At 43.3% G+C, this 14,983-nt stretch overlaps 1 protein-coding gene across 2 annotated transcripts in view; it reads right to left on the bottom strand.

The window, feature by feature from the left end:
* Positions 1-2,271: 2,271 nt before the first annotated feature.
* Positions 2,272-14,983, bottom strand: part of FOXK1 (forkhead box K1) — a 54,638-nt gene continuing 41,926 nt past the window's right edge. Inside the window, exons 7-9 of one of the 2 annotated variants that reach the window (XM_069870546.1) lie at positions 14,161-14,436; positions 12,068-12,295; positions 2,272-9,781 (exon numbers count right to left, since the gene is read on the bottom strand). In XM_069870546.1, the coding sequence (XP_069726647.1) occupies positions 9,561-9,781; positions 12,068-12,295; positions 14,161-14,436 (725 nt within the window). In that variant the 3' untranslated portion in view covers positions 2,272-9,560. The remainder of the gene's footprint in view (positions 9,782-12,067; positions 12,296-14,160; positions 14,437-14,983) is intronic. The other variant, XM_069870547.1, reaches the window with a different exon arrangement.

Below are 14,983 nucleotides of genomic sequence, written 5' to 3'. Positions count from 1 at the left end.
CCAGCACTGAAAGGGGCTCCAGGAAAGCTGGGGAGGGGCTCTGGATCAGGGAAGGCAACGATGGGAGCAAGGGAAACGGTTTTAAGCTGAAAGAGAGGAGATTCAGATGAGATATTACAAAGAAATTTTTTACTGTGAGGGTGGGGAGGCCCTGGCCCAGCTTGGCCAGGGAAGCTGTGGCTGCCCCATCCCTGGAGGTGTTCAAGGCCAGGTTGGATGGGGCTTTAAGCAGCCTGATCCAGTGGGAGGTGTCCCTGGCCACAGCAGGGGTTTGGAACTGGATGATCTTTAAGGCCCCTTCCAACCCAAACCATCCCATGATTCTATACTGCTGTTATTCTCCATCCCCTGACCATGCTCAGGAGTGAAGATGAAGCTTTGCTCTATGACTACCCCACAGGACATGAAAGACGGCAGCTGTCTGAACTCAAAACTACGGGAAACATCGCTACACGGCAGTGAATTAGCAGAGCTCAGGGTTTTAAGTGTGACAACGAAGATGCCTTTAGCTTGTCGTGTTATCTGTTCAAAACCCATGCTCTCCATAAAGGGCAAGAGGTGTTAAAAACATCTGCTCAGCAGGTGCTCCTCAGAGCTTCCCCAAGGTTACACAGGCATTAAGGTGTCCCGTCCCCATTGGAAACATCTCTCCTGAGGGCTAGCAAGCCAGAAGCTCTTACTGTCCTGCTGTTCATCACCCTGTGAGGAGATGATGTCATGGGAGGAAGCTTGGAGCTGTGCCCTTTGGTACTCAGCTCCCTTTTGCCCTCTGGAGACACAGCAGCACCTGCCATCCCAGCCATTAACAGCCAGAGCTATGGCAGGCAGTGGGCTGACACACAAACTACTTGTTGTCAACTGAGGTCTTAAAAAATACTCCAGTTCTGGAGCTCAGAGTGACTTTGTTTATTTAAAATAAACCCTGAACTTCAATTGTAGCTCTGTTAGGACAAGGGAGGAAAAAAATAACTATAACGTAGATGGATAAAGAATGATCTTCTGACCTCATATGCATAAATGGAATAATTATTATAAATTACAGGGAAATATCCAGAAATAGTTTATCTTTCAAAATAACTTTTCACTTCATGACAAAATGAAAGCTAGAGCTGGAGGAATAGTCTATAAACCCCGTGGGAAGCATTATGGATCTCAAACACTCACATATATGTATGTTAACTGACAAGGGATCAAAAGCAGAATACCTGTGAGCTCTGGAACAGTACAAGGTGTCCAGACATACACTTCCCTCCTAAGCATTTAATGGAAACAGTAAAAGGAAAAATAATACTCAACTACTCTGTCCCCTAACATTGTGAGAAGAGGTGGACTAGAATACAAACTCCTGCAGGAATCTTCACCCCAGCAATGCTACCCTGGAGGGAAGCAAGTCTGTCACTCAAAAGCAGCAAGTAATTTCAGGGCATTTTCTCTTTCATATATAATTTTATTTCTGGTTATAGAAACAAATGCTAAGAGGAGAAGCAACATTCCCCAACCACATACATCAAATTAAGGTAACAGAACAGAACAGTTAAAATAAATGAAAAAAAAAAAATAGTAGAAATTTAAAACTTTGTTATAGCTTTAAAATATTAAACGTTCTCGATACATTAGAAATCACATTCAGATCTCAAATTACTTAAAAAAACCACAAATGTATGGCTCCATATTAAAAAAAACCAAACCCACTGTATCCCATTTGATGTGGAAATGCGGGTCCTGCTCCTCGGATGCTTGCATTTGCCGTCTCCTCTGGTGAGCAGCAGCCTCCTCAGCAGGACCAGGCCACTCTCCCACCCTTGTGGGAACCAGGGGCTGCCTGTGCAGCGGAGCATCTCACAGGAGCAGCGCTACAGCACAGCCAGATAAAGATGATGAACTTTGCATCTAGTGCCCCAGATGGAGCTTTTCCCCTTGGGATACACACCTGCTTTTTAAAAAGCACTGATAACGAAAACAAGTCACAAAAAATACTTTTGATATCAGCTGTAAAAAAAACCCACAAACCCCAAAACATCCGGCCGGAGGTGTCTTGTACAGGCAATACCAGGAACTGAAATGCAAGCATGGCTTTAGCTCCCTCATCCAACCCCATATTTAAATTAAGTGCTGAGTCCAGGTGAAAGGGTAAGGCTCCCCCAGGTCTCTGTAGCAAAACACTTCTGTCAAGCCACTGAGGTACTTCAGGTCCTTGTTTCACTGCAGCCTTCCCCTAGGACTCAGTGGGAATGCAAATATGCAGAACAGGGAGATTCAGGTTTTTCTGCATTTGTTGTTGTTGAAGCAAATACTCAGAGTTGGATCTGAGTTTGCAGCTTTACCATCCATTGCTCACATACATCTTTTGATTTATCCTTTAACAGTCCTTTGAATAACAGTCCTTTGAATAACAGTCCTTTGGATAGCTACAGAGTCCTAAATGGGTTGTTGTTTTGGCTATATGGAGGTTGGCTGCTGGGCTGGACAAGGCCACTCCCATCACAGTACAGACGTCATGTCCAGAACCCAAGGTAATATATGGTCTCAGAAGATTTTTTTTTTTGTATTTTAAAGCCATTCTGTTTTCTGTATCAGTATATTTGAATTATATTTTTCACATTCTTTGTTTTCTTTTCCATGAAAACAAAAAGATCTCACAAAGAACAATACTTTAGTCCTCTCCCTCCACTTCAAGCCCATTTGGGAGAGGAAAAAAGATAAAGCGAGTTTAGGTTTACAGCAATTCATTTGCTACAGAGCCAACTTGCCTACTTAGCAGCCTGTCCACCCTCGAAGAGCGGCATATAAATCAGCAGAACATTAGGATGTTCTGCACCAGACTTTTAGCAGCAAGGCAGTGAAACAGAAGGAAATCTCACTTTTTCTGCTCCATTTAAATTTCATTTTTCTTCAGCCAGCACACATTTCTCCTCAACGTTGCCCTTAGCTTTAAGTAAGGCTCCATTTCGGACTGCTTCAAGTGAAACTGAGGAGGGACAGAAGCAGGACTGAAAGGTCTGGATCAAGGCAAAGGTGTCAGAATCTGGGATAGTGGGGGCACTGCTTAACTCGGTAGCAGACACAAAGCAGTAACCAATACTAGGGCAAGTCTGGTTTTCACAAGGGCTGTTTTCTGCTGAGGAGGAAAGCTGTTTCCTTTCACTGGTCCTACTCCTGTTACTCTTCTCACCACCAATCCTGTCCTCCCTTAAGTATCACAGCCAGACCACCATACAGTACCCAGAAACCACGGTGAAGCATTCATTCAGGTCCTTACAGAGAAAGGATTTTCTACTTCTGGAAGAGCAATTAGGATTAGGAAGCCAAGTATCACCTGCTTTTAAGACTAATTCTCAAAAGGCCCAAGTGGGTTAAATAAAACACATACTTCTGTGAATTTAGTGATCCTTGTGGAGTTCAACCACAACTGAAATTTGGCTAGTTAGGTAAAATTTACTCCCTGTGAATGGGAACATTAGAAAAACACTTATGCATTTGTTTTTAAGGGGATACACACCTCATGCTCCATGAAGAGAGAAAAACATCATAAAAGGAGAATGATCTAACCACAGAGGAAAAGAAACTATTTCATAGTGCTCCAGTGTTACATTAGCCACCTAACAGACAGACAGGAATTCCTCAACCTTACCAGCATCCTCATGGACCCTCCTTCAATTTCCTCTGTTAGACATGAGGTCCCATTACTTACAGAGTTGAATCTGTAAAGAAATCCCTGATATCACACCTAGAGACAATTTGACATGAGTAAGGATTCCAGCTTTCATTAGTGCCATTTAGGGGATTTTCTTGCCAGAGAAGCAGCATGCACTGGGGTTGCTGAAAGCGTGACGAAACCAGAAGCAGGGCTCCTGCACAAAGAAGATGCAAGTACCAAGTCATCTCTTCTGCTCTGCGAGAGGAATGAAAGCAGTCATGGAAGTAAAGCTGCTTCTACCAGCTGCCCATGTTCATTACAAAAATAGGTACATCGTTTTTTTCAGAATCAGTGCCTGGTACGTGAATTTACCAAGATACTGCATAAAATTCTGTGTAAAGTACCATTTACGATAAAGAAATAGTCATGGACCATTTACATATCTATATTTACACATACACTCACACACACACACAAAGTTAATAAATATAAATTTTATGTTTACACAGATCTAATTTAATATTCTCAAAAAAAATATATTTAAAGGGTTTCTTCCTTAGCTGCCACCCCTCAATTGTCAATGGTTTATTCTACCTTTAGAGCAAAGGGATAAACATGGCACAACTACCCTCAGGCTCTGAAACTTAAAGTGACACATAAGGAGAGGACCAGCCATACATTCTGAAGGGTTTTAATTCAGTGTTGGTAAATTGAAAAGGTATCAAAAGAGTTTCTGAACATATAAATACAAAGGTTAAAAGTGGATTAAAAATTTGGAATTTAAATATAGTGCTCTAAGAAAACCAAGTATTTTTCAAAATGTCTTGCTCAGTCCAAAGTGAAACACTCACTGCTGTATTACTGCCCTGTGAAAGCCAACCTAGCACAGAAAGCCCAGCATCACAGCTACTTATTTTCCACTGATTATTATATATCCATATATCCTCATATATGTGTGCACAGACTCATACACTGTCCTGCAAACAACCTACCTAGCAGAGAGACGCTGATCTAACTCAACACAGCCAAACAGCCACTAGGCAGCCACAGAGAGCGAGAGGCACTCCAGCACGAGGTCACAGCTACGTTTGCATCAGGTCCAGATCAAAATGCAAGAAAGCAACACATCCCAATCCCATTAGTTCCTGCAGTCCAGATGACCTTGTAGTGTAACTGTTTTTTGCAGCACAGCTGGCTCCATTGTCAGCTACACTTTACAACAGTAGTGTATGCTATAGTAGTAGCAGCTTTGGCATCATTTTTCACCCAGAAGGAAACAAAAAGTTACATGACTGAACAATCTGTTGTATAACTGCAACTTAACACACAGATTCTGACCAGATGCAGACCTTCAAGCAATGGAATTAAATTAGGAGCTGGATTAAAGGACTCCAGAGTTGACAGCAACGACTACAAATAGAGGGGAAAAACTATAATGGGGAGCAGAAAGAGGAGCTGCCTGGCAAGGGAAGAGAGATCATTTTGCTGCAGGATGGCATTTGCAAACTCGAAAGCTCAGCGTGGAGCAAGGGCAAAATTACGAAGCTGTCATGTTCTTTTAGAGGTCTATTCTTAATGCCCTAGTCCAATTTATTAGCAGCAGGACTACAATACTGGAAAGATTTTGCATCAGAGCAGAAACTCAAGGCAAGTTCCAAATTGGATTGAAACGATCATTTGATAAGGTAAAGTTCAGCACTGACTCCTGTTCAGAAAGCCCCAAGATCCAAGCTGGCACTCTTCTTTGGAAGAGAGGTACAAGACATTTGCACACGTACAAATACAATCCACAGTATTTTCAGTTCACTTTGTGACTCTTTTCTTACACTTACACTTGTCTTGCAGCAAGAGACCAAACAGGTGCTGGGCTGTAAACGCAGAAGTGTAGCAACCAACCCGTTGGAATTTAATCCTTAGATGCAATAAGTGGGAAGAAATAGCTTTTGATCCTCTAAGAAAAGGTACAGAAATATTACTAGGTTAAATCCTAGTCTTCCAAGATTCCCAAACCTAAGTAAGGCAGGGAGACATCTCTCTTTTCACCCTATGATTTGACATTCACCTACACTTTAGCGTACAGCAGAGTGATACCTCACTGGGAAACCCCCTCGCTAACACCAACTGAAGTTAGAGCCTTTCACCTAACATCTCAAGTGGTCAGTGGAGTGTTCCATGCCACACTATGAAAACTCAGGTCAGACACTCTCACTTGCTTAGACAGAGGTTCCTCACCTTCTGTGCTCCAAGTTTTATTTTACTGCTTGTGTTTCCCTACTGAGAAAGGGGAAAAAATGTGGAAAGTTAACTGTTAATCATAGTTCTAAATCTGTACACAAGACAGATGTCTACAACACGCAAACTCAACTCTACTCCCCACAATACCCGAAGCAAGACTATGGCATTGATTGCAAAAGCATTATAAAAGCTTCAGCTGTTATTTAACTATTTCTTTGCTCTTACAAAGCTTTAACAAAGATCTGAAAACACACTCCTGAACAAGCTGTGCCCAACAGTAACATGTCTAAAACAGCATGAAAATTAAACACAGAGTGACCAAATCGACCTTTCTCAACCTTCTCTGGAGCTCCATGTACCCCACAGGTACTTCCATCCTTCAGGCCTTGGGCAGAGCTTAATGCACGGTACTGCTCCTGTCAGTGGATAAAAATGACTGTATATGCTACAGGGGACAGTGTTAATAGTATGGGGGAGGGAGGGATATGGGAAGAAAAAAAGAGTTGAAAAGAATATATGAGCTAATCATGAACTCCAGTCCTGTGCTCAGCACTGTGTTATGGTATCAGTAAATCAGATTAAACTGATCGCACTGTAAAAAGCTTCCTGTATCACAAGAGCCAAGGTCAAGAGAAAACAATAACTAAGGAATTCCAGTGGAATAAACCCCAGAACAACTGTATTCAGCTTTTGCAAACTGAGGCGACGAGAGTTGCCATAAACTGACTGCAATCAAAGCAAAATTAGTCTTTGTCACTAAGATAAAAGAAACCCCCAAACTATAGGGAACAGCGAGATACCTCAAGCAGAATGGGTGAACAGATCAAAGACATTTGTTTATCCTCAACTCGCGTTTTAACCAGCTGGCACTGAGTGTCACAAAAGGCAGACTGACGAAGTATTATTCTGTTCTAAATACTGAGGAGGCAGACCTACGCACACAACCTGAGGATGGACTCTCAAGAGGGATCTATAAAGCAGCAGCTGGTCTACGAAAACACCACCATTCGGTGACGTATTTCTATGGTGCTGGACTACTTTACAGAAGTTTATGGCCTAATTATTCAGACTTTCCAAGAGAAAAGCAGCAGTAAAGAAAAAGCCACAAAACTCTGGCAGTTTCACATCCTAAATAGTGTTCTGTTGGTTTCCCATCTTGCACCGACTCATCCAACATACTGGAAACTCAAAGACCTCTGCTTCAGGAAAGCTCCCTAGCTTTAGGGCTGTTTCAGAGGCGTGCCGGGACCTAAACCAGCAGTCACCCAAAAGTAATGATTAATCACAGATAAACTATGCTGCACTCTCACTTGTGCATTCTTCCTTGAAGTCTGCTTTATTGAATCCTGGCTTTGAAAAGGCTACAAAACACAGAGCTAATCCACGTGCTTTTCCACTATGCCGCGCACCTAGCTTTCCTAGCAGGAAAAGTGACAGTTGGAGGCTGGCCTGCTTCAATTACTTTGTGGTCTGTAACAATCCTCCTTCACAAAATCATTTCAGAGTACTAAAATCCAATCTAATAACTTGTCACTAAAGGCACACACTTAAATTATGAAAGCCTAGCCGTAGATAAATGAACTGTCCTGAACGCTTTGTGTGCCTCTAACTGCAGAATGTGATCGCAAATCATGAGACCAAGAAATTTTCTTTCTTTCAGAGATGTTTCTCACAAAACAGTTGGCTTGAGAATAAAACATAGCTGGGCTTTATTCAAGCGGTGCGATTTGGCTATTGAATAGGATTTGGCAAACAGAAAGGAAACCTAGAAGGGAGCAAGTGATGCCAGCTGTTACCTTGCGGATTTCCTCCTCCCCTCTCCAAATTCCAGTAGACATTGTATGGATGTGCCTTACCCCCTCAATCCCCACAGACATACTGACAATATCCCTTACTGCCCACTGGGGAAATATTTCTGCAGCACGTTTATGTGGTGGTCTTGCCTCTCTGCTCTACGATCATATGCCAGATTGTACAAGGCAGCAACATGACAGCAAATCAGTACAGAAAGGGGATAACCTATCAAAGGCACATCCCATCCCTCTTAAGTCTCTTTTGCCATTACCAAAGCCATAACATTTTCTAAATTAGAAGATCTTGGCTGTTCTGCCAGAAGACGTGTTTGCCAAGGGGATCGCAAACAGGCATAAACCCAAAGGGGTGAGCTGGAGGCTACGCAGGGATTGATTTCTTTGCCAGTCACAAGGCATCACACACACTCACTGCTCCCCATGGCTGAAGTGACTCAAATCTGCTAACCTGTAAGATGTACTTGTACTGCATGAAGAGCCTGGAATATAGTTTAAATAAAAACCTCCTCCTACTGGCCAACCCAAATGGTCCTCAAGGGAGGAGAGACAGGAGAGGGAGCCAGGCAATGAAAGCAAACCTCCGAATTCCTTTTGGAAAACCTGTTCAAGACCTCCAGTGACTTTTGCCACACGGAAAATCAAAGGCCTCTTTTGCCCTGGTCTCTGCACACTTACAGAATTTGTATTAAACACTGTATGAACTCTGCTACCTCTCAGCCCACCTCTCAGCTTCCCTCTCAGAAGAATAATGCAAAGCTTTGCTGTTAGCAATGGCAGAGGGTCAGTGACAATCTCCTATCCAGCCATAGGCTCCTCACCATTGTCCGTCTAGTTGGACTACACTACCAACAGGAGGTGAAGGCAAGCTGCTTTAGTGCAGAACAACCAATATTTTCAAGTCCACAGAGACACTGGCAATGTCTTCACCTACAGTGATATTTTGAACAAAATCTGGTGCTCCAGCACAGGATGTGATCAATCAAATGCACACAGAACCTTTTGGAGACACCCTTCCCCATGTGATCCTCAGTCATCAAGATACTTTGGCTGTTGTCCAGAGCAAGTGATGATTAATAGTAAGAAATCACTGAAGGTACAAAACCCTTTTTTTTTTTTTTAATATCTTTACAGGAACCAAATTAACACAGTTCCTCTTATTCTCCCTCAGAGGGAATGGAGAGAAATTGCATCTGAAAATCCAGGTGGTTGAGCCCTCTAACTCTTCCTCCTGAATCTCCACATAAATAAACATTCGTTCATATTCAGAATTTTTGTTTTAACAAACCAAAACATTCTGCCTTTTTTCTTTAAGCTTGGTACCATGTTTCTTTAATGCTGTTGTTGTGAGATACTGCACCCATCTTTCAGCGTTTGATTGCCTTAGGTGGCCTTTTTAAAATGGTCCTATGGTTCAAAGCTCTGAGAAGCACAGTATTAAGGCATAGAAAATGAGGAGTTTTCTTTCCAGGGAGCAGACTGTATTTGGGTTACATTCCTTTAGATGCTGAACTGCAAATCCCATCCCCTTGGAGCCAAAAGGGGAAAGACAGTTAAAAATATCCCAGCAGTCATACAATCAGTTGTCTGTATTTTTTTTTGAATCTTTTTTTTTAAAAAAAAGGAAAAAAATATCCCATAGGTAAAGACAGAACAGAGTTCCAGGTATGGGTTCTTGGGAGGGGTTTTCCATTCTTTTTGGCACCTCATGATTTTAACAGCTGTTGACCTCCCATTTAAAATCCTGACTTTAAAAAGAGCTCTTTATCCGCTATCTTTTGAGCTGTTAACAGTTGCGGTCTGTTTTCTTTGAAAGCTGCTTTAGGGCTCCTGCCATCCCATGCCCACCCCGCAACACTCCAGCTCCTCCCACCGATTCTTCATTCACTGGTTGCCTGTCCTTGTGGCACTGTAGATGTGATGACTCCAGTTTGGGCTGGGACTGCTCCACTGGACTCTTCTATCCGGGGTCTTTTAACTTCAGGTTCACTGGAAGAGGCTGCTGCTGTCTCCTCGGTCCCTGCCTCGCACACCCGGCTGACGACAACAGGAGTGGATGAGCTGGCCTGGGCTGCAAGAAGCTGCAAGGGATTTGTAAGAGCTGGGAAGCAGGACAAGAGAAAGAGAATTAATGTGATGAAGCAGCACAAGCGTTTGCTATTCCAGAAAACAAGAAAACAAAACACTACAGTCAAACGTGATCGCTGGCACATATTCAAGTGTTGTTGTTGAGTCCATTTTGTAAGGCTTGCACAAAGCCGAGATTGTGGGGGAGAGGGAGAGACAAGGCCAGCAAGTTGGTAATAAACCCTTTCAGGGGAGAACTTTCCTCTTCCTACCCATTGTCAAACAAGACACGGCCAGCTAAGCATTCATCTCCAGAAGGGCAGACTCAATCCCCTCACAAAATTACAGCACACCCTCTCTTTGAAAGGTTCTTCTCCCGCCACCTACACTCAGAACTTCTTGGAAGTTACATCATCTGTGTGCTTTGCCTTCAATTTAGAGTATGCCTTGTTTGCACACTAGGAACAGGCAGTCTGTCAAGAACTAGATTATAACCCAAACGCTGAGTGTATTGACATCTCACTTGTAAGACAGGCAGGAAGGAGCTTACTCCAGAAACCCAAATGCATTGCCATCAGAACTGGGATCAAAAAGTAGGAATTTCTGGCTCCCAATCTTGTATTCTGGTACTGACAAAAACTCTCACCCTCCCACTCAGAAAAGTGGTGAGAAAAAAGACGATTTAAGTAGCAATCCTCCGTAAAAATGTCTACAATTCTAGTTCCAGACAGAGAATGTGCTTACACGCTGGTTTTGGCACACAACACTGTTTGGAAAACAACACACATGCAGTTTTTGGACTCTACATCAACCACAGAGGGAGCCAAAGGGGGCTTGGGAGACAGCACGTCCTCTGCCCTCCAGACTGATTTGCAAAGGACGTAATGGCAGAACATTAGTACCATGTTCGCTGCTAAATGCATCAAAAGGAGCCCTAGGATAAATAAATAAAGCAAACAGAACAAAGGCCTTCAAAGCCCAGCAGCTTCTACCAAGGCATAGGAAGGAGGCTGTACAGTATCAAGAGTATGAAGGGAAAAACTAGGGCAAGGATGAGGGCAGACACCAATTACAGTTCAGTGACTTAGAGGACCTAAACCATGCAGCTGAAAAAGAAGTTAACTGCACACAGACAAGAGTCAAAAGGCCCAGGCTCCATTTTGTCAAAAAGAAAATTCACTACTGCTTACAAAAAAAAACCCCCTCAGATGCAACTGGAATACCTTCCAGTTTGACAAGACAGCTAGAAGTCTGGTGAGATTAGAGTGTCTTAACATAAAAACATTAAATAAAAACCTGTCTGGTTCTTCATGAGACAAACTACTGCTGGGTAGCAGCAACTCCACCTACCTGATCTATTTTATATCTTAATAGCCTAGTTGCATAAAAACCTAATTGCTATCATTTTTTCATTGTCCCAGTAAGACTTCCATAATACAACTGCAAGCCAGCTGATACTGTGAATAGATGTGGCAGAAAATTATGTAGAAACATCCCTACTTTGCTTCATGGAAGCCATCAAGATCCCATCGGTGCCCTTAATTTCAAGCTCCCTGTTAGCAAAGGCCTGGGGTAGCACAGGTGCTGAGCATCTCATTGAAAAGGGCTGTAAGAAACCTGGATATTGCTATCCTGCCATTTTCCTTGACTGGACAAAACCTGAGGTGCTGGGCAAGCAATAAGAAGAGGCTGCCAAGACATGGCCAGCATGTGATTTCAAAAACCAGGCTCGACAAATGACTAGACTACATCTCGTATATAAAAAAATCCTGCATTTATTCACCTGATGAAATAGGTGTTATTTCTCTCAGGCTTTAAGACCTTAAGATGGGAAAGTACGTTATTTTTGTAACACGCTATGGAGTGATATTTCACAAGATCTAAAGAGCACTATGGAAATTCGATTGTTTGGCGTGCTGGAAACAAAGGCTCTTTGCCGGAGGAAAACAAATGAAAATAGGCTCTACACAAGAATCACTAACGCTTTCAACAAGTAACCCTTAAAAGGCACGGAGAATAAGTAGTAATAAAGGACAAAGGAAACACAACAGCCAAGGACAAAGGAAAGACATTGGACTTTCAGGAGCAATGGCAGATAGCAAAACTTTTCCACTAGAGAAAAGGAGCAAACTAAGGGTGACAGAAGGATCTCTATCACTGGCATTTATAGCTGCAGGAGTTAAAGAATTGGAATACCCTTGGAGTTGGACACATGGAATAACTTGATACATAACTATGAAACGAAAACCCTTACAGCTTTACCTAGCTGCTAAGCTTAGAGAGCAATCAAAACCCAGGAAGCAATGGGAACCGAGCCTACCATAAGCGCTGCCAGTGATGCTGTTGGTGGGGATGGCATGTTTCCCGTTCTGTGTGACTGCCCGCACGGGGAGCTGATGCTGCCCAATGGTGACTGGAGCTGCCTGCTGAAGGATCGTGACCGTCTGTCCTGGAACACCCTGTGCCATCTGACTGGCAACTGTCTGAATAACACGGCTGGCTGTAGGTATCGTGGCAAATGCGATCGTTGGCTTTTCATCCATGCCTGCTTAAGAGTAGAACAGACAAAAACCATTTACTACCATGGCTTAGGAGCAGGTTTCACTCCCATTAACATTCTCTACTGCACACACTATCAGTATTAAGAATATTTTTTCTTACAACATAAGCTGCTGAGCAAAAAAAAAAACAAACCCAATCAAGATTATATACTTGATGTTTTCTCCTAAAAAGGCATCACCTCCCTTGTTGGTGCATTATAGCTGTGATCTGGACAGCAGTCACTGCAAATTTCATAGCTTGCTTTGTAATTACAGGCAAATTGGCCTGGTTCTCAGTATCACACAGCAGGGGAAGGCATTAAGATCTTAAACAATGCCTGGAGCCACAAGACTGCAACAGCTTGCTCTCAGGCCCGCACGTAGATTAATTTACAAAGAGATCTTCCCAGAACTGCAACCTTTTGCTGGTTATGGAGGTACAGCAAGAAACCAAGGGGGAGGGGAAAAAAAAAATAAAAAGAAAGGTTCAGTTCCTGGGTTGAGATAACTGTTTGAGAGCACTCAACCACTTATCTCCCTTCCCAGGACAAGTAAGGAGTCAATTCAGCAGTATATAACAGATACAGGACAGCCTTCTGATACAGGACAGCCTTCTGCTGGGCATGCAGGAGAGGAGAGCCATTCTTCTATTCCAGGGGCTCTGTGGGTCTCAAAGTAGAGAAGGCAGACAGGAAGCACAAACTTGTTAGTCTAGCAGGAAGAGAAGACTGCTCCCATTTTAACATTAATAGACAACAAGGGTGGAGTTAGATGGGACAGAAGCCCTGAGGTGAGACCAGCAGGCGGGCAGATGGGAAGCGGGGAGAGAAAGACAAAGAAAGCACGGAGATTAGGAAGAAAATGGAGCAACCAGGAAAAACAAAGGGAAGGTACAGGCTAGAAAAGGAAACGAGTGGGAATAAGAGAGGGACAAGAGAGGAAAGAGCAAGTGACAGCAACAACTAGCGAATGAAAGAAGGAAGCAGGTGATGGATAGACAGCTGCAACTGTTAGCGCTTCAAGAACACGTATGGTATCCAGACAGGAATTTCTAAAGAATGCAAGTGAAACTCAAGCAGAATAACCAATGCTGAACCAAAAACGCCAGTGGTCCTGCTGCTGCCTTAGGGGAAGGTCTTTGTCATTTTTTCTTTTCCCTCGGAGACAACCATTGCCCCACTGCCCACATAAAAGCAATTCAAATAACTAGTCTTGCTGATGGTACAACACACATCTATCTTGTGGCACTAAGCCCTTCTGAAATGGTGAGCAGACAAGGTGTTGTCTAGATCACAGCAAGAGAACATTTAACTCACTAAATCCCCCAAGGCTGGAATTTCCAGCTTAGGAAAAAAGAGGCCTTTGTTGCAACTGGTTTCTGAAGACTGCTTTAATGGGGCCCTCCCTGCACTTCCAGAAGCACATGCTTTCCTCTAGGAATCCAGGCCTGCAGAGCAGAAGGGCTCAATCTTTTATTTACAAGGCCATCCTGCCGCAGCGAGTTTCAGCCTTCCCCGGGCAATCTCTTTTAGCTAGAAAAACCACACATTCCCATAGCACATCCAACTGACCAATACACTGGCATAATATTGATACTGGGGAGAACACAAATAATTATAGCACTGTATGTTTTTTCAGCCTCCAAAGTCTGTTAGATTTGTTCCCCACAGGATTCAAGGGAGCAGAGCTGTCCTGCTCACTGGTGGAGACATCAAATAGATGAGCTCTTACTTGGTTTTAAGTTTTATCTGGAGAAACATTTTTTATGAAGGGCTAAGCACCCAGTGACTGAAACAGCATTTGACCACCCACCCCCCGCCTCAAGCTTGCTCAAGCCTTATTAAGCAGAACAGCAAAGGAGTTGAAAAGCTACCTCGGTGGTCACCAGCTAAGTCCAACACTGCTCCCGTAGCTTCTCCTCCTGCTGTGCCCTGATTTGTGAGGATGTATCCGTTTGCAGAGTTTGCAGAGGACGTCACAACTCGGACCATTGTAACAGTGGGAGCTTGCTGAACTACGTGAATTGCATGACATGAAGGCTGTTGAGAAGTCATTATTGATGCTGGCATGTACGCGACTGGCTTTGCCACTAGAGTGGATGGTCGGGGAGGAACAGCCATAATCACCGGCTGGGCACTGACTGGAGATCCTAAACAGAAGAGAAGCATACATCAATAGGAAAGGCAAAAAGGCATCTATGCATTTCACTGATGCACTTCTAATCCGCAGTACTCAGTCCTTCAGCAGGGGTCGGGGGAGGGAACATAAAATAAGGTCTCAAAAATACCACCTTCACTCTTCTCTTTCCTAACTTACAAAAAAACCCCCACAACTTACTTGCCATCTGAGCACATTTCTGTGAACAAAACCCACAACAAGCACAAAAAAAAAAAAATCAAGCTTTACTTCATGAGCTGTACCTTCCAACTTCACCAAGTTACAGCACAGCTGACAGGCAGATACTTACCAGGGCTTAACAGATTACCAGGGCCCTGGCCACAGCACCACAGAGCTCTGTGTGGCCTAGATGATCTTATCCAGAAAGCTGGTGAATTAGTGTGAGCGAGCTGCATGCAGCCACAGCTACTCTGCTGTCAGTTCTTTAGAGCCACCTAATTCAAAGTTAGCTCATGTGTTTCTACACATTCCTTTATCTCCTGCCCCCTCATCCAAAGACAAATAAAAAATGGTCTGAA

The sequence above is a fragment of the Phaenicophaeus curvirostris genome, chromosome 16 (assembly GCF_032191515.1).
Source record: "Phaenicophaeus curvirostris isolate KB17595 chromosome 16, BPBGC_Pcur_1.0, whole genome shotgun sequence".
Classification (NCBI taxonomy): Eukaryota; Metazoa; Chordata; class Aves; order Cuculiformes; family Cuculidae; genus Phaenicophaeus; species Phaenicophaeus curvirostris.
Note: the sequence above shows the minus strand (reverse complement) of the source record. Positions and strands in the feature narration are given on the sequence as shown.